Raw genomic sequence first — 26,040 nt, 5'->3', positions numbered from 1 at the left:
TGTGAATTCTAGGAACATAATTTCCTATTTCCATAATTTCCTAACCATATTCATCTCTAATGAAGATTTTTTTTTTTCCCCACTGTACAGCAAGGGGGTCAGGTTATCCTTACATGTATCTAATGAAGATTTGAATTAGCACAGTATTGCTTTCAGCAGTTTCTGTAAAACCAAAAAATATTTCATTTGAAAATTGAAATTACATTTTTCAGAAGACCCATGGACTTGGTTCTTTGGTATACAGTAGGAACAATGTGACATATTTTCTCAGGTCTAACACCCACTTCTCTCACCCCTCCTGCATTTTTGTGTTCCTGAAATCAAAATGTCTTACAATTGACATGTACATTCAGAGGAATGGTCAACAAGATAAAAAGCTGTTCAACTGGCTGTAAGGTGCTACACTCGTATGATGGAGAAAAGGGATCTGTATCTCACCTGGATCATTTTGGTGTGAAGACCTTGTCCTATTTCACAGCCACCATGAATCACCAAGACAGAGCCATCGAGATAGATGTGGACTAGAGCAGCAGCCTGGGGGGTATTAATTGTAACACCAGTTTGGAAATGGATGTGGCCAAACATTGCTGTGAGTTTAGCTGAAGTTACCGAAAGAATGGTTTTGCTTCAATCAGCCAGTCTCTCATTGTTCACACTGGAGAAAAACGCCCATTACAGGTAGCTACAGGTAATCCCTTTCAATAAACCCTAGACTTGAAAACCAGCAATGCAGAGACATGAACCGTGGCTCATCTCCACTCCCACTGTTCTCCTGCCCACAGAAGCCATTGCGTGGTTGCCTTGGAAGCTGCCTCTGCAAAGCCCCAACCTATACAAAACTCTGTTATCCTTTCTTCCTTGAACATGAAAATTAATTTTAAAGCAAATGGAGTCTGTATAAATAAATTTCTAGGCACAACCTGCCCTGGATACTAGAGATGCTGGAAGAAACTTGAGATGTTTTAATAGTTTCCAAATGCTGCTGACCTTCAGAATCATAGTGGGGAGGGGTGTGGGCCCCATTATGGAAATTCTGATTCAGTACAAGGTTGGACTTGGAGCTCATGTAATCGTTTTTTAAACTCCCAGGTGATTTTGATAGTTGGCCAGGTTTGGGATACACTGATCCAAATTCTTCACTTCGCATATGGGGGAATAGAAGCCTATACAGGAGGAGGCTTGGCCAAATCCAGGTGCCTGGTTTTGCAGTTAAGTCAGGACTGGGACCCACAACCCCTAACTTGAGCCCAGCATCCTCCACACCCATGCTGTGCTGCCTCCCTCAAACTAATTGCTGTTTCCCTCTCTGGGGCTGGTTGTTCCAATGGAAGATTCCAAGGGTGGGCCTGTGGCTCCAGGGACCAGGTGACAGGAAAGTGGGTACTGTGCTATATTGGCTGGTTCTGCAGGTCACTGGAATTTTTATGTAAAGCAATCTCTGTCATAAGCTCACGCACTTGGTCCAGAATCCTGCATCCACCCCCTTGGGGTCACTCCCCTCCTGTTGTGTCCTCGCCACCACAAATTCAAAGTATCAACTAACTTAGCTCTGCCAGTCTCTGGGTCTGAGACTATGTTTTCAGGACTGTTACATTTTCTTTTTTTTCTTTTTCTTTGTTTTTGGTCTTTTTGCCATTTCTTGGGCCGCTGCCGCGGCATATGGAGGTCCCCAGGCTCAGGGTCAAATCGGAGCTGTAGTAGCCGACCTACACCAGAGCCACAGCAACACAGAATCCAAACTATGTCTGGGACCTACACCACAGCTCACGGCAACGCTGGATCCTTAACCCACTGAGCAAGGCCAGGTATCGAACCCGCAACCTCATGGTTCCTAGTCGGATTCGTTAACCACTGCGCCACAGTAGGAACTCCAGCACTGTTACATTTTCTATAGGAGGTTTCAACTTTGTGCTTTCACCTCATGGCAATCTAATAAGAGAAATGGATGAACAAGTATCAACAGTACTGCCACGTGTCAGAGCCCGTGTCAGATTTTATGTAGATGATTGTATAATCGCTCCGACTGATGGGCTATATTAGAGACAAGAGGAGGGCAGTGAGGCACCACATACTACATAGACACTTTGGATAAAGACTTTAAAATGCCCTGTGCAGCGGCAGCCAGAACCGCCATCGTTCTGTTCTGTAAGTGAGGATTTAGTTTTAGAAAAGCAACATAATCCACTATGTTAAGTTAATGTCACTATTTTGAACATTACTGGCATTTACAGTACTATTTTTATTTAATTTCCATATTTGTGTTTTATAAAGGCATAAGAGCTAAGAAGCTTATTCTTGGAGTTCCTGTCATGGCTCAGTGGTTAACGAACCCAACTAGCATCCATGAGGGTGCAGGTTTGATTCCTGGCCTTGCTCATAGGCTAAGGATTTGGCGTTGCCGTGAGCTGTGGTGTAGGTCACAGATGCAGCTCGGATCCCGTGTTGCTGTGGCTCTGGCGTACATAGGCCGGCAGCTACAGCTCCGATTCGACCTCTAGCCTGGGAACCTCCATATGCCGCCAATGTGGCCCTAAAAGACAAAAAGACAAAACAACAACAACAACAAAAACAAAAAAAAAAACCAAAAACAAACAAATGAAAAGGAGCTTCTTCTTTGTTTTGTGGTTTTGCACAGTTAAAAAACATTATTAAATTATATAAGTAACCATTGAGAGTCTATAAGCATTTTTCTCCTTTAAAGGGGAACAGTGTGTGATTGCGAAATACCACCTGACCATCTGCTTCAGACTCTCCTGGCCTTCCCTCCCTCCCTCTCACTTTGCTTTCCACCTTGTTAGCTGTCTCCGAGGAAGTGTGTGTGAGGAAGGTCATTTTGGAAAGAGACAGCTTGGCTACACTTCATTCACACCAGGAAGGGGGCTATAGTCTTTTCTTGATATGAGTTTGGTTGTGAGGCTATTTCAGACATTGATGGGGACAGAAGCAAAAAATAAAGGAATCAGAAATAGAACCCTATGAAAAATTGTTTAAGGCGAAATTAAAAAGGAGGCAAAGTAGTTGCAGAGCCTCAAATAGGAATTCCAAGTTTCTGTGTTAATGGGAGTAGCTCTATTCTTAGGTATTTTTGAATCTCTATCTTCAAATGACCTGGTGTCACTAACAAATTAAGAAAGAGAGAAAGGGGTCATCTTGTTTCCCCCAGTTCCAGCCTGGATTTGAGGTTTGGCCCCACACTCTAATCCTCACACTCGAGGCCCAGCCGAAAGCCCAACTCCAGGAGCTGGACTGTTGATTGCTTCTGAAGTCCCTGGGACTGTGTCACCCCAGGTCTGCTCTGACACCCACAGTCCACACGCTTACCTAAATCCACTTTGTTTCCTGCTGGAGGAAACGGCCCCATTTCTTTTCCTCCCTGGGGGGACCATCCTTTATTGTACATGATTGCTTTTTTCAGACAATCATGGGGAAAAGAGCTGGTGGTGAGAAGACATCTTCTCGACCTCACCTGATTGTAGTAGGTCAGGGGGATCCCAATGGTAAATTTCATGGGGACCACAGCAAGCCCCCTCTTCTTCCAGTAATTGTTTTTGTTGAATTCCTCTGCAGCCTGTTTTCTAGCAGAGAATGAAGATTTCTCCAGACATTCTTTCCAGCATCTTCTTAAGAGTGCTGGATTAAATGTCTGCCCATAGGCTGTTTCGCTAGTTCTTTTATACATGTTTATTTCTTTAACCTAAAAGACAAGAAAATAAAAAGGATTTGAAGGATATATGCTTATTCTCTATGTGAGGCACATATTTTTGTTATATAATCTGATATGAAGAAAATATTTCTAGAAAAAGAAACAACTATTTAATATCTATGGATAAGTAAGTGCAAACGTACGTGTGTAAACTTAATGATAATAACAATAACCATAATTACAATGGAAACTACCAATGAACACTTCCCATGTTCCAGGTTGTTGGCTAAGTGTATTCTCACCACTTCATAATAACCCTGAGAAATAATAGGGACTAACTATTATTTAGTCACAAGTTTTGTTAATATTGAGACAAAATTCTTCTGGCCCCCACATCCTTTTACTCATACATAATATTTCCTTATTTTTAACCGTTCTCAGATTAATTCATCAAAACCTTGGAGTTCCCATCGTGGCACAGCAGAAACAAATCCGACTAGGAACCATGAGGTTGTGGGTTCGATCTCTGGCCTCACTCGGTGGGTTAAGGATCCTGCATTGCTGTGGCTGTGGCATAGGCCGGCGACTACGGCTCTGATTCGACCCCTAGCCTAGGAACCTCCATATGCTGCAGGTGGGGCCCTAAAAAGGCAAAAGACAAAAAACCAAAACCAAAACCAAAACTTTCAACTGCGGTAGAATGTTTGCACACATGGCCATAATTATTCCATTCTCGCTGTTCATGCCCTTCAGTACTTTTGCACCAACTCTAGGATTGGCCATGTGACCCGTCTGGCCAGTGGGACAATACAGGCAGGGACCTGAGAAGTGCTTGTGCATTAAGGCTTGCCATGTTCGTGCTACTATTGGGAATTCTCTGAACCACTGTGAGAAATGATCTTGGCTAGCCCACGCAAGGATGAGAGACTCTGTGGAACAGAGAGAGCTTTCTCAGCCAAGACCTCCCCAAAGACCACCAGACAAGCTGCCTTAGACTAAAACTCCAGTTGAGCTCACCCTGACCAGAAGAGCTACCCCGCTGATCCACAGAATCGGAGGAGCTATTTCTTGTTTTAATTTACTAAGTTTTATGATTGACTTGGTACACAGCAAGAGCTAACTGATGGACAGATGATATACTTTATTTCTTTGAATCTACTTAGAAGCTGGCATAAAGCTGTATGCAGGTATTCAACATATATTTGAACGAATAATGTCAGAGTTTTGTTAGGGCATTCTGACTGATTACCTACCTGCTCAGGAGGTAAGTTACACTGAGAAGCCACTGCAGTTATGTAAGCTTCGACTACCACTGTGGCCTGGGGGAAGCCAAATCCTCGAAAAGCAGTGTTGGATGGCAAATTCGTTTTGCAAGCCCTGCCCCGGCACCGGAAATTAGGAATATTGTATGCATTTTCAGATTTCAGCACAATGAACTCGATCACCTGAATTAAAACAAAACTTCGTATCTATCAAATATTCAAAACCACTTATCCAAATTTTACCTCTAACTCGAACCTTTCACAGAATTTATCTAATTTGTATGAGGACTATTCATGCAAATAAAGTGTGGCACAGACAGCTCAGCCGGAAACCTACGGGAAAGGCATATTTCTTATTTACCATCTCAGACTCATCAGGAGTGCATCCGCCATTGATATAATATTCAACATCAGCAGCTTTGATCACACCATTGTTCATGAATCCAATCTGCAAAGTGATAGAACAAGTAAAGCCATTTTCTCACTGGTCTTTTATATCCAGACTGTGCTGTATACAAACACACATGATCACAGTTGTCACTCCACACCTAGCTTAGGCACATGAAATGATGTGACATTCACCAGAGGGACACCAGAGGATGGTGCCCAAGTTGACCATAATTCCAAGGGAAAGTTCTGATTAGTTTTAGGCAGCATCCAAATATCCCTTTCAAGTGGTATGGAATTTAGTGATTTTCTGTGCTATTGGTTGGTTATCACTGGACAGCGTTTTAAGTGGTTTCTTGAAATTTTTGCTTTTACTCACTTTGTACTTTCCGAAAAGTGGGTGGCGGCCAGCAGTTATCAACATGTCATTACCACGTTCCAGAACAAATCGTATTGGGCGGCCGGTCCTATAGGAAATGACTCTGTTAATATCCTGGATGCTTCATAGAGTTGTAGGTATGTCAAAAGGGAAAGGAGGCTTAAAATAATCTGGATTAGCATAGGGAACTCTACCTAATATTCTGTGATAATCTACATGGGAAAAGAATGTAGATTCTTTTCTACATGGATGTGTGTATATGTATAACTGAAAAAGAATGGATGTGTGTATATGTATAACTGAATTAGTTTGTTGTACTGATTCAGTACATTGCAAATCAACTATACTTAAATAAAATAAAAAAAAAAATGTTTAGGCGTTCCTGTTGTGGCACAGTGGGAACGATTTGAACTAGTATCCATGAGGATGTGGGTTCGATCCCTGGCCTTGCTCAGTGGGTTGGGGATATGGTGTTTCTGTGAGCTGTGGTAAAGGTTGCAGAGGCTTGGATCCCACGTTGCTGTGGCTGTAGTATAGGCCAACAGCTGTAGCTTCAATTCGACCCCTAGTCTGGGAACTACCATATGCCACAGGTGCAGCCCTGAAAAAAAAAAACCAAAGAAAAAAAATTTTTTTTTAATTAAAAAAATCTGGTTTAGTGGCTTTCAGTAGGAGTAGTAACATGCCTTAAACAACATTTTGGAAATGTGTGGCGGCATTAAAATGTGAAAAAACCCTGCCTATTGCTATAATTATTCTGGTTTAGACACATCTGAAAATTTAGATGTTGAAAAGATACATTATTTGATTATAAGTTACTGTCCTTTTATTCCCTTTTTATGTTACATTAAGGCACTGTATGATTATTTTGCACTTATGTGTATAAGTAGGTTATAGTATTATGAATTTCACTTTGGGATATTAAAAGAGTAATTAAAATATTTGTCATAAGAGGCTAAAACGGCTGAGAATCAATGCTTTGTCAAGGTCCCTCATGTCCCCATTCAGACTCTTCCTTCATAAAGTGCCTACTGAAGACTCCTCTGGCTTCTGGAGGCCTGCACACCCGTTCTTAACAGACAGTTTCTCTGTTGTTGGAAAGTGCCAATGAGGAGTTCCTGTCGTGGCTCAGTGGTTAATGAATCCGACTAGGAACCATGAGGTTGCGGGTTCGGTCCCTGGCCTCGCTCAGTGGGTTAAGGATCTGGTGTTGTTGTGAGCTGTGGTGTAGGTTGCAGATGTGGCTCAGATCCCGAGTGGCTGTGGCTCTGGCGAAGGCTGGTGGCTACAACTCTGCTTGGACCCCTAGCCTGGGAACCTCCATGTGCTGCAGGTGCGGCCCTAGAAAAGGCAAAAAGACCAAAAAAAAAGTGCCAATGAGCTAAAACATTCATAGTATTTCTTTTTGTAGTGGTAGCCACGTTACGTTTGTCCTGAATATACTTAGAGCATTTGGTAGTTACAAGATTTTCATAAAAGTCATGGCTAATCTTGGGCCTGGTTATTTTACCCAGATGATGCAGAGGCTAAGAAAACATTCCTAGGTAGCAAAAGATCTAGCTTATTTCATAAGAAAATGTGGCCCTTGTAAGGTTGGGATTCTGACCCTTTCTCCCCTCAGCCAATCTCAGCTTGATTTATGTTAATGGTTTAAAACATAAACATTTAAAAGTGAAAGCCAATGCAGTTCATGAAAAAGGAAGACATATTTACATCTGTGCAATGAGTCAAAATTCATAGTGATTATGCTTATTTTACACAACCATCTTGGAAAACAGGTAGCTATCATAGGTGAGGAAACAGGTGACTTGCCCAAGGTGACCTTGTGAGTGAGTGGGCAGAGCAGGGCTTGCTCATAAGCCCACCTGGCTCCAGGCCCAGTGTGATTTCACCCATATGCTCACCATACCCTTTGGAAACAAAGGGCTATGACCAACAGGATGAAAGCTGGGGTACAGCGCTGGGGGGACATGGGTGGCACCTGCCCTGCAGTCACTGTGACTCTTACTTGTTGGCAGCCACAGCACAGACAGCGCCTAGCAGAGCGGGTTTGGTCACCTTCCCCCCAAATGCTCCTCCAGCTCTTTTCATGTGACAGGCGATTCTGCTTCTTGGGACATTTAGTGCTGCAGCTACATATTCCTGCAAGAGATAAGTCCCCAAAGTCACATAAATACAATTTAATGGTTTATTTCCTTACTTACATATTTCTCCTCTGCCTAATAAAAGAAATTCAGTAATTGAACAAATACAACAGTTACAGAACTATATGCAGCCATTGTCATAATCTGATTTTAGAATATTTTGAGTCTTCCCCAAAGACACCTTGCATTCACTAGGTAGTCACTCCTAATCTTTCCCTAACCTTAACCCCCTAGAACCAGGCAGCTACTAATTTGCTTTCTGTTTCAATAGACTTACCTGTCTCAATAGGATTTACATGAGTGGAATAATATAATATGTGGTCTTCTGTGACTGGCTTCTTTAAGTTAGCATTGTGTGCTCAAGGTTTGTCCATATTGTAGCACAGATCTGCATCCATTCCTTTTTATGGCTGAATAATATTCCATTGTACAGATATGCCAGATCCTTTAATCCATTAATTAGTTGGTGGACATCTGCTTTGTTTTGGCTATTGTGAACAATGTTGCTATAAACATTGGTATGTGAGGTTTTTGTTTTTTATTTTTATTTTTTTGCTTTTTAGGACTGAACCTGCAGCATATGGAAGTTCCTGGGCCAGGGGTTGAATCAGAGCTACAGCTGCCAGCCTACACCACAGCCACAGCAACTCAGGATCCAAGCCGTGTCTGCAACCTATGCTATAGTTCACGACAACACCGGATCCCCAACCCACTAACTGAGGCCAGGGATTGAACCCGCATCCTCATGGATGCTAGTTGAATTCGTTTCTGCTGCACCACAATGGGAACTCCTGTGTGTGAATTTTTGAATGGACACATATTTTCATTGCTCTTAGGCAGATACTTAGTTGTGAAATTGCTGGATATATGGTCACTCTATCTTTGACATCCTGAGAAACTGTCAAGATGTTTTCCAAAGTGGCTGTGCCATTTTTCATGCCTACTGGCAAGGTATGACTGCTCTAATTTCTCCACATCTTCACTTGTTGTTGTTTGTCCTTCTGATTAGCCATTCGAGTGGTGTGGTATTGTGGTTTTCATTTGCGTTTCCTTAGTGACAAATGCTGAGTGTCTTTTCACGTGCTTATTAGTCATTCATTCATAAACCTTCTCTGGAGAAATGTCTTTACTCAAATTCTTTACTGAGCCTGCTGTGGTGCTGTCCCAGGTTCTGTGGTGACCTTGGGACATTATTCCTTTGGAACCCGGAGTCATATACTCTCTGCCAAAAGAGACCTCAGATGTTGTCTTTATCAACTCCCTCAATTTATAGAAAGAGACACTGATGCCTAGCTGCTTGTAGGGGATCATGTGTCTTCTTAGGGACAAAGTCCATTTCCTCTCACGCCTCTTTCCATTTCAAAACTTGCAGGTGTGGAGGCCACAGCTACATCCCAGCTCAGCATCAGTCCCCTCAGCCTTTCATTTTGCCTTGAATAGCAGCTGGGAGCTCTCTCCTCTCACTGAGGCTAGCCACCTCTTCAGGACTCAAGGTACCAACTCACTGTGCTCCACCAGGAAGCCCCCAGCATCCCCCCCCCCCCAGATTGTCATCACTCCTCCTCCTAGAAAAACTGGTTAAGTATCCCCCTGTGTCTGCCACTATTCTAGGACCCACAACTCCACATTTCAGAAGAGGGGACTGTCACAGGATTTTCTTTATTTGCCTAGGTGTGGCAGTGCCTTCCATCTCAACCACTAGAACAGAATTAGGATTCATATGCTAATATGCTGGGCTTGGAAATGCAATCACTTTACATGTGCACCATTGATAACATGAAAACATTCATATAGAGAAGCAACACAGGGGAACCACAAAGGGAAATGTCAATGTAGTATTAAGGCTTTGCCCTTTCTGAGATTAAATTTTACACTATCAGTTTTTTTTTTTTTTTTTTTTTTTTTGTCTTTTTGCCATTTCTTGGGCTGCTCCCGAGGCATATGGAGGTTCCCAGGCTAGGGGTCGAATCGGAGCTGTAGCCACCAGCCTATGCCACAGGCGCAGCAATGTGGGATCTGAGCCACGTCTGCAACCTACACCACAGCTCCTGGCAACGCCGGATCCTTAACTCACCAAGCAAGGCCAGGGATCGAACCCGCAACCTCATGGTTTCTAGTAGTATTCGTTAACCACTGAGCCAGATGGGAACTCCAGACTATCAGCTGTTTTAAGGGAAAGAGGGACTTGGCTCTCTAGCAACATTTTCAGATCTCTTTGAAAGATCTGCCCTTTCTTCCATTCTGGACTTCAGCCAGGGTCAAGTATGCGGGAAGTTTGAGGCACAGGAGTGGGAGGAATCAAAAGGTCCCTAGAGTGGAATGTCTGGTTGTAAGGCCACCATCATACAGCCATCTGGAGTCTCACTTTCCAAAAACATCCTGATACCTGCACATGGGTTGGAAACTGTGTTCCTAGGTGTAGCACCATTTCTTTATCTTCTTCTTGGGGAATAGCCAGGATGGTTTGCGTTTCCATGTAAAAATGTTCCTGTCCTTCCACATGGACCTCACCTGTAAGAAAAGAAAGCATAAATACAGGACCATTTTTTCTTGAAAGTCCTGACTTGGGGGCTCTTGGTGGTGTTTCGTTTGTAAAGAGCACGTGGCTTCAGTTTATGACTGTTGGACCTTGTATCATTAGGTTCAATCACCTTTTCTCATTCATCCTCACTGTGCCCCACCAACTGCATGGCCCTGGTGACTCACTCCCCTCTTGGCCTGTCCGGAGTGTGGCGAGACCCATGATGTGCTGGACCTGAGCGCATAGGTGAACCTGGCCATACATCCTGGCTCCACCATCTCCTTGCTCAGTGAATCTGGCCAGGTTATTAAAGTCTTGTTTCCAGAGTTCCTGTCGTGGCTCAGTGGTTAACGAATCTGACTAGGAACCATGAGGTTTCAGGTTTGATCCCTGGCCTTGCTCGGTAGGTTAAGGATCCAGCGATGCCATGAGCGGTGGTGTAGGTCGCATATGTGGCTCGGATCTGGCATTGCTGTGGCTCTGGTGTAGACCAGCGGCTACAGTTCTGATTAGACCCCTAGCCTGGGAACCTCCATATGCCAAGGGAGCAGCCCTAGAAGAGGCTAAATAAATAAATAAATAATAAAATAAATAAATAAAAAAAAAAATAAAGTCTTGTTTCCTCATCTGTAAAATGGGGGGCAGTGATGGTGATATGTACCCTAATTAGGTGATGTCAGGATTATTGAGATACAGAGAGGAGAAGTAGTTTGCTAAAGGATAAAAGGTTCACAGCGGTGGAGCTGAGGTGTTTCCTACCCTAAAACCAGTTTGCTCTTCCTGGTTTAGTGGAGATTTGTGGCTTGTACAGTACATCCTTATTGTTTTGTGGGCTGTATGGAGAGAGGCATTTGGTCCTTATTTAAATATTTGGATGGTTGTACATTTACTTTAAAACTAACCAAAGACTCCCGTGCTGTTAAGATACGTGAATTTTGCCAGGAGACAAAGGATTTCTTGAAATTATTTCTTGGGACAATGGAACGTGTCCCTCCACATGCACCAAAAAAAAAAGTTTGCTTTCAGCATGTATATACTGAATTTAATCTAAACCCAAGTTTATTTAATAACTAAATAGTTTTTACATATGCTAGGTATTGTTTGAGGCCTACACACTTGACAGATAATTAATTTATTTAATCCCCATACCAATCCTATGGGGCAGATATTATTAGGAAACTGAGACACCGAAGGTTAAATAAACTTCCCCATGTCACAGAGCCAGTATAGCAGAGCTGGGATCTAAATTCAGGCAACCCAACCCCAGGATACATGCTCTGAACTATTACAAGACACTATGTTCTCTGTAACTCTTTGTCATTTCTGCCTCAATTCCAAATTGTCTTAATATTTCAAATTTCCCACTTGTCCCCAAATTTTGAACTTCCACAACTGCCAAAATCCTGAATGACAAAGACCTAGCAACTGTTACTCGTGGTGAGAACCACAACAGACCACACTATTGTGGTTAGCAGCAAAGACCTGAGGATCAGCTGCGGGGAGCCGAGGAGATGCAAGGACTCAAAAAAAGGACCTTGCCTGATGGCAGAAAAACCTGAAGGCAGGTTCCTAGCTGAGGAAGGGAGCTTGCCTGAAGAGTGCAATTCCAAAGGCAGGCTCCTAATCAGGAAAAGGGGCCTGTCTGAACAGTGCAATTCCGAGGGCAGGTTCCTAAACAAGGGGATGCCTGCCTGCACAGCACAATTCCGAGGACAGGCCCCAGAAGACAGTAAGGCTCACCCGCTGACATAGGTGGAAAACTAAATTTCCCAGGAAATAATTTCCATTTTGTGTTGCTGAGTGGGGATTGTTCCATGGATGACTTAGTTTTTTCTGTTATTCACTTGTTATTTAGTTTTCCTCAGTCTTTCCTGATTATTTACTCATTATTCTTATTTTCCATTCTTATTTTCCTGTGGTGATTTGTGATTTAACGAAATTACAACAATAATATAATAAGAATTTCATCCTAAAGGACTTTTCCCTATTCAAATCCAACTTAATTAAAACATAGTGTTTATCTACTAACTAGTTATACAGTAAACTTTAGAGTTAGGATTTTAATGAGGTTCATAGAAGTTAGACATATATTATTCTTGATCAAAAGAAACCCAGCTGTGCGTTTTGTCCTTGATTTTAGAAGCTTCTAAGCAGTAGCTAATTAAGTTGATTTATATTTTCTTACACCGTCTTCCTGCCATAACACTTAAAGATGTACATTAATCTAAAAACAAGATTTGTAAATGCCAGATTTTTGTGTCGGTAACCTCTTCAGCTTGTGAAAATTGGCTGGCCATGAGATGGTTTGTGCTGAGTCTCCTCTTTCTCACATGATATGCTGCACTTGTTTGTCCTTGAATTGTACTCATTAAATTTAGTTAAAGATTTTAGAATGTGACGTATTGCTACTGCACCATGTGATCTAAAAACAAAGCCTACTAGTTAACCAATGTACTTTTAACACTATGATGTAATCTGTAGTAAAAAACTGTCTATATAATTAACCACTTATGCCAATAAAGTTTGAGCAGTCCAGCGCCCTGAAAGAAGGGACAAAGAGGCTGTCTCCGTATCAAACAAATGCCGATGCCGTCCATCTTCTTCAGGAAAATGTACACTCCCTGGCTGCCAGAGCGGGCCTCCTGCAATCAGCCAGTCCTGGGCTCCATCCTAGTTCTACTGCTAACTGAATATGAGACCAGAGCCAATTATCTAACTTTTCTAAGCCTCAGTTTCCTCATCTGTAAAATGGAACTATTGACATATTCCTTCTCAGAGATGTTCTACTTGTATATCAAATAGTAAGTAATAACACTTAGCAGCTTAGAATACTATTTTTTTTTTTTTTAGGGCCGTACCCATGGCATATGGAGGTTCCCAGGCTAGGGGTTGAATCAGAGCTGTAGCTCCTGGCCTATGCCACAGCCATAGCAACGCCAGATCCGAGCTGAGTCTGTGACCTACACCACAGCTCATGGCAATGCCGGATCCCCAACCCACTGAGGGAGAGGCCAGGGATCAAACCTGTGTCCTCATGGATGCTAGTTAGATTCATTTCTGCTGAGCCATGATGGGAACTCCTAGAATAGTTTAATAATAATACCCATTTATTAGGGTTGTCAGGATTAACTAATATAACACATGTGAAATACTTAGCATGGTGTCTGGCACAGAAAGTACTGGATAAATGTTAGCTGATATCATTGTTATGACTAAACAACTTTTAGCCCAAACTTATAGTCTTTGTAAAATCTCATTTAGTTTCTTCTATAAAATCTATTATGGAGTAATGAATGCCTGGCACAAGAGCATTTGAGCATCTTTCATGGCTTTGCTGGTTGTATTTAACTACTCTTCTGAGGCAATAAATTATTTTTATAATTGGCAGTTATTCTACACTTTCTGCTTAAACAGAATAATATTGGGAAACAAGTATTCTAAAGGTCTCCCCTAGGTCTCAGCGAGAGATAAAAGCCTACAGCACTTGCCATTCCAGGTAATAGATTTTAAAATTACTGTAAAAATCACTATTTTCTTTTACCCAAGATGAGTGGTAATTCTCTCAGTAAAGAGAGCTGTGACTCTCAACATTGGCCACACATTAGACTCACTCATCTGGGGATCCTTTAAAAAAATACTGATGCTCTGATACTCTACTCCAAGGTTCTCATTTCATGGATCTGAGGTGGGATCTGGGCATTGGTACTTTAAAAATTCATCCTAACTAGGTCTTATCCAGTGCAATAAGTCAAGACAAACACACAAGCAAGCAAATAAATATAGTCAAGATTGGGGAAATAGGACTTCCCGTCGTGGCGCAGTGGTTAACGAATCCGACTAGAAACCATGAGGTTGCGGGTTCGGTCCCTGCCCTTGCTCAGTGGGTTAACGATCCGGCGTTGCTGTGAGCTGTGGTGTAGATTGCAGATGCGGCTCGGATCAGATCCCGTGTTGCTGTGGCTCTGGCGTAAGCCGGTGGCTACAGCTCCGATTCGACCCCTAGCCTGGGAACCTCCATATGCCGCGGGAGCGGCCCAAGAAATAGCAAAAAAAGACAAAAAAAAAAAAAAAAAAAAGATTGGGGAAATAAATAAAACTGTCATGACATGATAATATACACAGAAATTCAAGAGAATCTATAAGACTATTAAAATAGTAAGTGAATTTAGCAAAGTTCCTGGCTATAAGATCGGTATACAAAAACAAACAGTAGCTTTATATATTAGATACAAAATAAGTAGAAAATTAAATAAAAATATCATTTACAATAACATTATAAAACAAGTACTAGAAAGAAATGTTAAGAAAGATGTGCAAGAACTAAACTAAAAACACTGATAATAATAAAAGAACAATGGAACTCTCACAATTGTTTTTAGGAGTAAAATTGGAAAAAAAATTTTCACGTTTGGCATTAACTAAAGGTAAGCATATTACAGCACTATTGCTTGGCAATTAATTCTACTCCTGAGTATATGTCATTGGAAATGAATGCTTATGTTCATCAAAAGACATGTATAATACTAATGTTTATAGAAACTAGTCATAATAGCCCCAAGTTGAAAAAAAAATCAAATGTATATCAATGATAGAATGGATGAATAAATTATGGAATATTTATACAATGGAATACTCCTGAACAATAAAAAAGAACAATGCATCTATGCAACAACATGGATGACTCTTCCATACATAATGTTGGATAAAAGAAGTAGGCACGCAAAAGAAGTTGTATTGTTTTCTTTTCTTTTCTTTTTTTTTGTCTTTTTGCCATTTCTTGGGCCGCTCTCACGGCATATGGAGGTTCCTAGGTTAGGGGTCCATTCAGAGCCGTAGCTGCCGGCCTACGCCAGAGCTACAGCAACTCAGGATCCGAGCCACGTCTGCAACCTACACCGCAGCTCACAGAAACACCAGATCCTCAACCCACTGAGCAAGGCCAGGGATTGAACCCGCAACCTCATGGCTCCTAGTTGGATTCGTTAACCACTGAACCATGAGGGGAACTCCAGAAGTTAAATTTAAGAGTCCTTATACATGAAGTTTAAAACCAGTAAAATAATTTATAGTTGGTCAAGGTTAGATTTCTGACTGTGAAGAGGCACAAGGAAGATTTTGGGGGTGCTGGAAATACTCTATATCTTGAGGTGGGAGTATTTTCATAGGTTTATGCATATGTAAAATTTTATCAAGTTGTAAATCTATTATTTGTGCATTAAAAATTGTGATTTAACAATCACATTAGGGTTGAGAAACTCTGCTTTAGAGTTTTAGTATTTCTCAAATCAGATGATTGAATTTAGTCTTCAATTTCAGAGGCTTCCCTTTTTTGGCCCAAGACCACTTACCTTCAATGATTTGGTCGACATATTTAAAGGCTTGCTCTACGTTTCCTTGCTCAATTTTTTTCTCAACAGAAAGAAATGAATTGTGCTCTAAGGCTTGCTGCAGGGGAAAAAAACCAAAAGAAACAAAAACGTGTTTATTAAAAAGATTCTAACAAGCCATTTGTTCTTTATCAAAACCCCAGGCTTCTCCTTTATCAGACCTTCACACATCAAGACAATCCAAGCGGTGAGGAGAGACAGCAGAAATTGGGTTAAAGTGGATTACAGGTGTTGCTGACTCCTTTGTTCGGTTCAGAGCTGTGAGGAAGAGCTGACTGGGAGACAAGGATAGATATATAAAATATGATCCTACTCTTTAGATTGCTGAGTAAAGCCCAAGGAGTTTTGGTATCAAAGTGCCAATTTTGTGGTCGGGGGGCGGGGCGGGGGGCGGAAATAACAGAGTAAAGAGAGGCCAAGAGGAGTTCCCAGTGGGTTAAGGATCGGGTGTTGTCACTGCAGTGGCTCGGATCACTCCTGTAGCTCAGGTTTGATCCCTGGCCCCAGAATTTCCACCTGCCTGGGGCACAGCCAAAAGAAAAATAAAAGAGGCCAAGAAGGGAGAGGTTGGTGGAGCCAGTCATGGTCAAGGGGTACTGAACTGGATGAGATTAGGACAGTTGGAGAAGAGAGGGAAAAGCATTTAAAGTCAAAGGCATCTCATAAAGCGAAAGTTTGATGTTGAAAGCAAGCTGAGGGGCCAAAATGAGAACAAGGCCAGGCTGAGCAGGTAGAGGTTTTCTATCAGGAAGAAGTTGGATGAGCTTGAAAGGTAGCTTGAAGTTGGAATAAGAAAGACCTTGAGCTCCATACTAAGAACCTTATCTATGGGGGTGCTGCTGTATAGGAAAAGTGACCTGATGAGCTTCTTGGCTTAGGAAGTTAACATGATGGAGATGGGCTGAAATAGAGAAAAAGAGCCTCTTTATTATTTATTTAGTTAGTTATTTATTTACTTTTTGTCTTGTAGGGCTGCACCGGCAGCACATGGAGGTTCCCAGGCTAGGGGTCGAATTGGAGCTGTAGCCGCCCGCCTATGCCACAGCCACAGGAACTTGGGATCTGAGCCACATCTGCAACCTACACCACAGCTCACGGCAATGCCAGATCCTTAACCCACTGAGCGAGGCCAGAGATTGAACCCGCGTCCTCATGGATGCTAGTCGGGTTCGTTAATCACTGAACCACGATGGGAACTCCCAAGAATCTCTTTAAGTGGTTATCAAAGTAAATCAGACAATAGGTGGTGACGACTGGACTGAAAGGCGAGATGGGAGTGAAAAGTGAGAACGGAAAGAAAAGGGCAGACTTCAGGGGCTTTTAAAGAATAAATGGGAGTTCCTGTCGTGGCTCAGTGGTTAACGAATCTGACTAGGAACCATGAGGTTGCGGGTTCAATCCCTGGCCTTGCTCAGTGGGTTAAGGATCCGGCATTTCCGTGAGCTGTGGTGTAGGTGGCAGACGAGTCTCGGATCCCATGTGGCTGTGGCTCTGGTGTAGGCAGACAGCTACAGCTCTGATTAGACCCCTAGCCTGGGAACCTCCATATGCCTTGGGAGCAGCCCTACAAAAGGCAAAAAGACAAAAAGAAAAAAAAAAAAAAAAAAAGAATAAATGACCTGACCTTGCTGACTGCTGGAAAGATCGGAGGAGAATCAAAGTGGATGATGAAGATGGCCTCCTACCTGGCCAGGTTTCATCCTGCTTACGTACCCATCTATCCATCCCTCCCTCCCCCTCTCACACACATTTACAGGTTTAGTGCTTCACCAGGTCCTGGGGTTATAAAGCACCATGAATATGTTCTTGGCCTCATTAACAACTAAAACCAAAAAAACAAAAAAACCCAACACAAAATAAAACAGCTAATGTTTATTGAATGTGTTCCCTGTCCCAAGTGCACTTCTTCTTCTTCTTCTTTCTTTTTTTTTTTTTGCATTTTAGAGCTACACCCATGGCATATGGAGGTTCTCAGGCTAGGGGTCCAATAGGAGCTACAGCTGCCAGCCTATGCCACAGACACAGCAACGTGGGATCAGAGCAGAGTCTGTGACCTACACCACAGCTTAGGGCAACGCTGGATCCTTAACCCACTGAGCAAGGCCAAGGATCAAACCCAAAGCCTCATGATGCCTAGTCGGATTTGTTTCCGCTGCGCCATGAGAGGAACTCCCCAAGTGCTAGTCTAAGCTTTGGAATGCTTTCCTTCAAACCCCACAGTCATGTTTTGGTGTAGGCACTTTCAGGCATCCCGTTTTACAGGTGAGGAAATGGAGGTATGAGTTTAAGCAACTTGCCAAAGCTTTCATTGCTACTACAAGCCCATTAAATGACAAGGTCAGACAGAGAGTCAGAGTCTTATCTCCAGAGCTTGAGTTTAAGCAAGAAGTGGGCGAGGAGACAGGGGATCCAAGATGTAATTCAGTAAATGTTACGGCTATTCTGAGTTTCGCAGTGCTCTGAATTTTCCCACTGCCTAGTTTTGCATGCGAGCTCATAGAATATTCATTCCCCTGGTTTTCTCTGTTTTGTGTCCATGCCTTGGCACAAGGCCATGGGAGAAGAAGGGGGCTCCAGGCAAGAAAATTCTCAGTATTATCTAAAAATATAGGTAACTCTGAACCCAGTATAGGTGGAGCCCAAATTACACTGTTTTGTGACTCCATGGGTTGAGTTCTGTCAAAATTATACCACCTGAGTCATTCTAGAAGACACAAAGTGGCCTGCATACCTCTATTGTGATAATCCTGGGCTCTAGGTCTTCATACGCAATCTTCACTTTCTTAGCAGCCTCTTTTGCATGAGCATAGGTATCAGCAGCCACGGTGCAGACAATCTGACCCACGCAAATTACCTGCCGAAAAGCCACATTGTATTATTTTCAACCTATGAGAAGAGGGACTTGGTAAAAAAGTTGGATGCAGGCTTTAATGAGCTGGTCTGTGATTGTTTTTGGCTGCATTCCTCCCCATTCCCACATCACACAAAATAATCCAGTTGTCCTGAAATTCTGTTGGTTCATGTAACATTCTATGCTCTGTATTCCATCTATAGTGTTCATGACTTTTTAGAAGCTCTACTTGAGAGGGCTTATGGCCTTTTAGCAGAATCTCAAAAGGGTCCACACCACTCAAGAGAGATTTTTTTTTTTTTTTTTTTGGTCTTTTCAGTGCTGCTCCAGTGTCATATGAAGGTTCCCAGGCTCAGGTCCAATTGGAGCTGTAGCTGCTGGCCTACACCACAGCCACAGCTATGTGGGATCTGAGCCGTGTCTGTGACCTACACCACAGCTCATGGCACCGCTGGATCCTTAACCCACTGAGTGAGGCCAGGGATTGAACCCACATCCTCATGGACGTTAACCGCTGGGCCACGATGGAAACTTCAAGAGAGAAGTTGAGAATCGCTGAGGCGGAAGTCACTGGGTCCCTGCATGCCTTTGTGATGTGAACAGGAATCCATACCAGTAATCATTTTGGCATTTTCAGCAGAGCATTGGAATAATAAGCCACACAGAAATCACACACCTCATTCTGTGCATAGAAAATCTCTCCTTGATGGTTATTATCTCCTGGAACATCCTCTGCTGTTATCACATCAACAACACCTGGAAGTGCCAGGGCTTCTGAAGTATCGATTGATCTAGGAGGGAAAATTTGAAAGCACATATTAAAGTTGCAGGGGTAAGTTCAGGGTAATACAAACTCTTCTCAAACAATGGGAAAAACTATAGGGGACCTCATATAAGTCCTGGGCAGTACTCTATGTTGAAAAGTGCTAGCAGTTAGCTGGTGTCCTGACTTTGGGTGATAGAGTCTTCATAACTATGCTTAAAAATGATTGATTTCCAGAGTTCCCATCATGGCTCAGGAGTTAACAAACCCTACTACTATCCACGAGGACACAGGTTCGATCCCTGGCCTTGCTCAGTGGGTTAAGGATCCAGTGTTGCTGTAAGCTGTGGTGCAGGTCACAGATGCGGCTTGAATCCCCAGTTGCTGTGGCTCTGGTGTTGGGCCAGCAGCTACAGCTCAGATTTGACCCCTAGCATGGGAATTTCCATATGCCTTGGGTGCATCCCTAAAAAGACAAAAGACCAAAAAAAAAAAGTTTTATTCCCATGCAAAAGAAGAAATTATTCTTAATTGACTCATACATAATAAATTCTCAATTTGAATATGAAATTGTGAATGCAATTCCAGTGGCATACAGGAACGTTTTATGTTTCCTTACATGATCTTTGCATGAGCTCTGGTGCTGGTGACTACAGCCAGGAACAGTTCTTGGGCGATGGGGGGCATGTCATCAACAAACACAGCTTCCCCTGTGGCGTGTTTAATGGCTGACTGGTGCATGACTGGGTGGCCGACTGGATCTTGTGGGGGTTGGGAGGGATCCACACACTGTTTATGAATAAAGCAAGAGATTTTACTGCCAGGCATTCTTATGCACTGAAAATTGGGGCTGATGTATCTGGCTTACCCCAAAGTCAAGAAAAACTATAGGCAATTGAGTATCCATATCTGTGAGTCAAAATTAATGCATGTCCATTGGGTACTATGGTAAAGGATAAATTTTGGTTAAAACTACTCTTTTGTTCCCTCCTCAAAAGAAAGATATTTTTTCCTGTTCTCAAAGCTGCTACAACATTGTTGAGGTATCCAAACACACACAAACATGTTAACATAATGTAATCAACTTTGTATAGCAATAAAGAATAGTTTACACAACTAATTTGGTGCAAGAGAAACACATAAGTTCCTAGGAGATTTAGGATGGTTGTCATGAAGCAGGGAAGTTTTTCTAGAAGCAATAAATGTTGAGTGAGGTTTTAAAGGATAGACATTGGCCAAGAAAAGGAGGAAATTTTAAACAGCAAAACTGAAAATAGTGGGGAAAGGAGAATCTAATTCCACTGGTGGCCTTGAGTAAAAGCACAGACACTAAACCAACCAAGTCATGTGTGGGTGACAATGGGTAACGACAGCTGGCTTTAGCAGATTTTATCTTTACATGTAATAAAAAATATAGTTATTGAAATGAAGGGAGATGCATGCATAATGCATACATCTAAATCACAGACCGATTAAAAAACAAAAAAGCCCTGCCTACTGACCTGGAACGTCTGAATTCCTTGGGGTGTTTCTATGGGAAAGTCTTCCAGAGCACTCAGGAACTTTTCTGGGATATTGGGAAACTTCTGGGGATCCTGAGAAGAAGATTATTTCACATTTAATTTTACAATATGAGTGACTAGGTTGGGAAGACCCATGTAGAGAAATAAGTTATCCAATTTATTCTCCCAGATATTAGACACTAGTTCTGCTGGAAGAGAGCCCTGAGCTTTGAGATCCCTAGAACAGTAACTTGATTTGAAGAAGTACATCTCCTTATGCATACAGAAAGGTGAATGTTATTTCTGGAAAGTGAAGACCTCCCTTTATGATAAGGTCTCCCTTTGTTTTTGTTTTTTTTTGCTATTTCTTTGGGCTGCTCCTGAGGCATATGGAGGTTCCCAGGCTAGGGGTCGAATCGGAGCTGTAGCCACCGGCCTACGCCAGAGCCACAGCAACGCGGGATCCGAGCCGCATCTGCAACCTACACCACAGCTCACGGCAACGCCGGATCGTTAACCCACTGAGCAAGGGCAGGGACCGAACCCGCAACCTCATGGTTCCTAGTCGGATTCGTTAACCACTTCGCCACGAGGGGAACTCCCTCCCTTTGTTTTTATTTTGTTTTTGTTTTATAGCTGCCCTTGCAGCATATGGAAGTTCTTGGGCTAGGGGTTGAATTGGGGCTGCAGCTTCAGGCCTATGTCACAGCCACAGCAACACCAGAGCGAGGCCAGGAATAAATCCACATCCTTACAGACACTGTGTTGGGCTCTTAATCCACTGAGACACAGTGGGAACTCATAAGGTCTCCTATTAAAACGAGGGAAATACGTAACTTCTAATTGGAGACTGTGCTTTCAAATCCAGGCCAATCTTCTGGGCACGTATCTCAAAGAAGCTACTGAGGGAGTAGACAAAAATTAACCTACAAGGATGTTTGATTACAGATTATCTGTGACAGTGAAGAAGCTAGAATTAACATAAATATCCAACCAAAAGGAAATGGATAAACCATAGTACATCCATAAGATACAATATTCTGCAGTTACTAAAAATGATTTTGGGAGTTCCTGTTTTGGCTCAACAGAAACAAATCCAACTAGTATCCATGAGGATGTGGGTTCGATCCCTGGCCTCCCTCAGTGAGCTGGGATCTAGCATTGCTGTGAGCTGTGATGTAGGTTGCAGTTGCAGCTCAGATCCCACATTGCTGTGGCCATGGAGTAGGTTGGCAGCTGCAGTTCCGATTCAACGCCTGGCCTGGGAACATCCATGTGCCACGGGTGCAGCCCTAAAAAGCAATTAAAAAAAAAGATTGAAGTTCCCATCGTGGCTCAGTGGTTAACGAACCCGACTAGCATCCATGAAGACTAGGGTTCGATCCCTGGCCTCGCTCAGTGGGTTAAGGATCTGGCGTTGCCGTGAGCTGTGGTGTAGGTTGCAGACGAGGCTCGGATCCTGTGTTGCTGTGGCTGTGGCTGTGGCTGGTGGCTACAGCTCCGATTTGACCCCTACTAGCCTGGGAACCTCCATGTGCCATGGGTGCAGCCCTTAAAAAAAAACAAAAAAAAAGATTTTGTAGCACTGTACTACTGGCATTTGTCATACAAGTTTAAGGCAAATGGAATAACAAAGTTGTCCTCTTCTCAGCTCAGGAGTAAGGGAAGTGAGGAAGAAGGGAAACCCGAAGGGCCAGGAGGAAGCTGCTGGAGCCTGGGAAGGATGCCCTGAGGGCTCTACACCCGACACCCTCCAAGTGTTGAGGAGGTCCTTCTTGTGCAGACTCATGCCTGCCATGCCAAGGTACCCCCAGAGACCCTGAGAGGTCAGTTACCATTTTATTCAGTCCTTGTCTCACTCTGAGGTAGAATTTGAAGAGTAAGCTGATGATGAGGGTTCGCCTATATTCCACCATGCCACCCTTAGCTGCTGGTGGGATGTAAATCTCATCCAGCACCAACCGGCAGGCATCACTCAGCATTTGGTCATCCCATTGCCTAGTTGGAAAGAATGTAAGCATTTCATGGGAGAGGCAGACAGACAAGAATCTAATGGAGCAAGAAACAATGGAGAGCAATCTCTCTCCACCTTTGATGTCTACACAGGATACCTTCAAATACCTCAGTAGCTTTCTTTAGAATCTGATGCAGTGGTTCCCAAATTTCCCTTACCAAGTCCTCCTTTTTTAGAATCCTTTGTAGAATTTTAATTTTCATTGCAATATAATTGACATATAACATTATATTAGTTGCAGGTGTGTAACATTATGATTTGATATTTACATGTATTATAAAATGATCACCACAATAAATCTAGTTAACATCCATCACCACACACTGTTATGATTTTTTTCTTGTGATGAGAACTTTTAAGATCTACTCTTTTAGCAACTTTTAGATATACAATATAGTATTACTAACTATAGTCACTGTGCTGTCATGTTACATCTCCATGACAATTACTTTACAGCTGGAAGTTTGTACTTCTTTAACCCCCTTCACCCATTTGCCATGCCACCCTTCCCCCAGCCACCCAGGAAACCATCAATCCATTCTCTGCATCCATGAGCTCAGTTTTTGTTTTGTTTTGTTTTATATTCCACATATAAGTGAGATTGTACAGTGTATGTTTTTCTCTGACTTATTTCACTTAGCATGATGCCTTTGAGGTCCATCCATGGTGTCACAAATGGAAAGATACCCTTTTTTAATTATGGCTGAATAATATTCATATACAACTCCTTTATACATTCATTCATTGAAGGAAACAGGTTGAATGGACACTTAGATTGCTTCCATCAACATAAATAATGCTGCCATCAACATGGGGTTGCTTATGTCTTTTGAGTGAGTGTTTTCATTTTCCTTGGATAAATACCCAGAAGCAGCATTCTTTGAACATATAGCAGTTCTATTTTTAATTTTTTGAAGAACCTTAATACTGTTTTCATAGTGGCTGCACTATTCCCACCAATGGTGCATAAGGGCTTCCTTTTCTTCACATTCTTCCAAACCCATGTTACAGTTTGTCGTTCTTTAAAAAATTTTGGCCCTGGTGTGCAGCTGCTTGTTGTGGGGTCTCAATTCCCAGACCAGAGATTGAAAGCTGGGCTGTAGTGGTAAAAACACTGAGTTCTAAATCACTAGATCATCAGGGAACTCCCTGTTTCCTGCCTTTTTGATGACAACCATTCTAACAGGTGTGAGGTGGCACCTTATTGGTTTGGACTTGCATTTCCCTGATTATTAGTGTTGAGCACCTTTTCATATGCCTGTTGGCCATTTTTATTGTGTTCTTTGGAAAAATGTCAATTCCGACTCTCTGCCCATTTTCTAATCAGATTGTCTGTTTTTATTATGTTTAACTTCATGGCCTGGGAATGTTGATTTACCTCAAATAGCTTGGGTAAAAACAGAACTAAAATCAAGCTTCCCAAGATCTGGGACTTTGCCTTGTTCACTGCTCTATCTCCAGCAACTAGACCACGCCTGGCACAGGCACCACACAGGTAATGAATGTATTGTTGATGATATTTGCAATATTTTTCACAAATGAAAGTTTCTATATAAATGATTTGGAAGCACTGAGTTATTTCAGTACCTGAGAAAAAAGTTGCATTGAGTTCTAACTGTTGACAATGAATATGATGGGTGGATAAAAATTAACGTGAAAACACTAGTTGGAAGAATTTTTAAAACTTACTTTCCAAATGCTAGAAATTATGACAATGACAGAAGGAAGGCCAATTAACCTTTCGGAATATTTCATCTTTTTTAAGCTGTTTAAGGACATTTTCTGTTGCCTTAGAACACAGTATTGGAAACATTTATTTATTTTGCACGTTAATTAAAAGTGAAAATTTAAAGTTAATATCTACTTAGATTAATTTGCACATTAATCTTATAGAAACTGCAACACAAGAATCACTGTATCTTCAAGGAGGTTGGTTTTGGGTGGTTTTTATTCCCTTTGTACTTTATTGCAGTGCTTAAAATTTCTGCACAGTTATGTCTATATATATATGTTATATATATGTCTATATATGTTATATATATAGTTATGTCTATATATATATAATTATGCATATATGTTTCTTAATTGGAAAAAGTTCTCCATGTGCTATTTTCATTAAAATACTAAGATGGAAAGGGCTGCATTCCACATTCCAGATGTGCTATGACATACCTCCCAATAAGCTGCTGGCAGGCTTGGCTGGCAGAGACAACAGTGGGGCCAACACTTCCATAGAACATTTGAAGGGCCTTGATCCTGTCTGTGCCTTCCTCAAACTGCACACTCATCCCGGCATTGGCAATGGCAGAGGCATTCTCTTGACGTTGGGCCATCCGGAGTCCTGACACAAAGTGCCACTGGAAACAGAAAAACACTGGCTTATCTCCAGTGTCCAATGTACAGCAACAACTATGATGGTTATTTATAATGGAAAGGATCCTGTGAATGACATGCGTTCTCGCATAGGTGTGGTTATTGGGTATAGTGCTGACTGTATGTGAGTGCTGCCCTTGTGCTTTGCATATATTAATGTTTAATTCCCACAACAGCTCTATTCATGTCCAATTTACTAATGAGGAGACTGAGAGGTTGAGTAACTTGACAATGTCACACAGTAAGTGGCAGTACTGGTGTTGAAATCCAAGCAGTCTGGCTCCAGAGTCTATGCTTATCCACTTTTGACTCTGAATCATACCACGTGTGGCCTTGGGCAGGTGACTTAAACTGTTCCAGTTTTAATTTTCTTTAAACCAATAAGATTAAATTTGATCAGGTGGTGCCTCAGGGGCTGCTGAGAAGGGTGAGGGGAAATCAGGAGGTGGGGCGCCTCTCACAGTGACGTATATCACCTCCACTTGTAACTGTTTCAGTTTGGTGTTCTATGTACTTTTTATTTGAATAAAGAGTTCTACTGTCAAAAAAAAAAAAAAAAAAAAAACCAAACATAGGGAAGATATTCTCCAAAGTGCTTTCTAGGTTTAAATCTAGAAAGGTTAAATATCTAAATTTCATTACTAGTGTGAAACATCGGAGCCATCAAGTAGGAAAGCCTCTCAGTGTGGCCAGTATCTTGGTGGGGGTGGGGGAGAAATTAAACCCAACTGTCATGGACCCTGCTGAGGACAAAACTTTTCTCTTTTTTGCTTTTTAGGGCCACACCCACAGCATATGGAAGTTCCTAGGCTAG

The 26,040-nt window shown here is 42.2% G+C and overlaps 1 protein-coding gene across 1 annotated transcript in view; it reads right to left on the bottom strand.

The window, feature by feature from the left end:
- AOX4 (aldehyde oxidase 4) overlaps nucleotides 1-26,040 on the bottom strand; it is a 63,564-nt gene that overhangs the window by 13,386 nt on the left and 24,138 nt on the right. The window contains exons 14-27 of the mRNA XM_021075511.1: nucleotides 25,026-25,210; nucleotides 22,675-22,837; nucleotides 20,840-20,932; nucleotides 19,957-20,126; nucleotides 19,251-19,365; nucleotides 18,455-18,577; nucleotides 15,685-15,781; nucleotides 10,202-10,326; nucleotides 7,680-7,813; nucleotides 5,672-5,759; nucleotides 5,267-5,353; nucleotides 4,897-5,088; nucleotides 3,467-3,694; nucleotides 439-534 (exon numbers count right to left, since the gene is read on the bottom strand). Coding sequence (XP_020931170.1) covers nucleotides 439-534; nucleotides 3,467-3,694; nucleotides 4,897-5,088; nucleotides 5,267-5,353; nucleotides 5,672-5,759; nucleotides 7,680-7,813; nucleotides 10,202-10,326; nucleotides 15,685-15,781; nucleotides 18,455-18,577; nucleotides 19,251-19,365; nucleotides 19,957-20,126; nucleotides 20,840-20,932; nucleotides 22,675-22,837; nucleotides 25,026-25,210 — 1,896 coding nt within the window. The remainder of the gene's footprint in view (nucleotides 1-438; nucleotides 535-3,466; nucleotides 3,695-4,896; nucleotides 5,089-5,266; nucleotides 5,354-5,671; nucleotides 5,760-7,679; nucleotides 7,814-10,201; nucleotides 10,327-15,684; nucleotides 15,782-18,454; nucleotides 18,578-19,250; nucleotides 19,366-19,956; nucleotides 20,127-20,839; nucleotides 20,933-22,674; nucleotides 22,838-25,025; nucleotides 25,211-26,040) is intronic.

The sequence above is a fragment of the Sus scrofa genome, chromosome 15 (genome assembly GCF_000003025.6).
Source record: "Sus scrofa isolate TJ Tabasco breed Duroc chromosome 15, Sscrofa11.1, whole genome shotgun sequence".
Taxonomy (NCBI): Eukaryota; Metazoa; Chordata; class Mammalia; order Artiodactyla; family Suidae; genus Sus; species Sus scrofa.
Note: the sequence above shows the minus strand (reverse complement) of the source record. Positions and strands in the feature narration are given on the sequence as shown.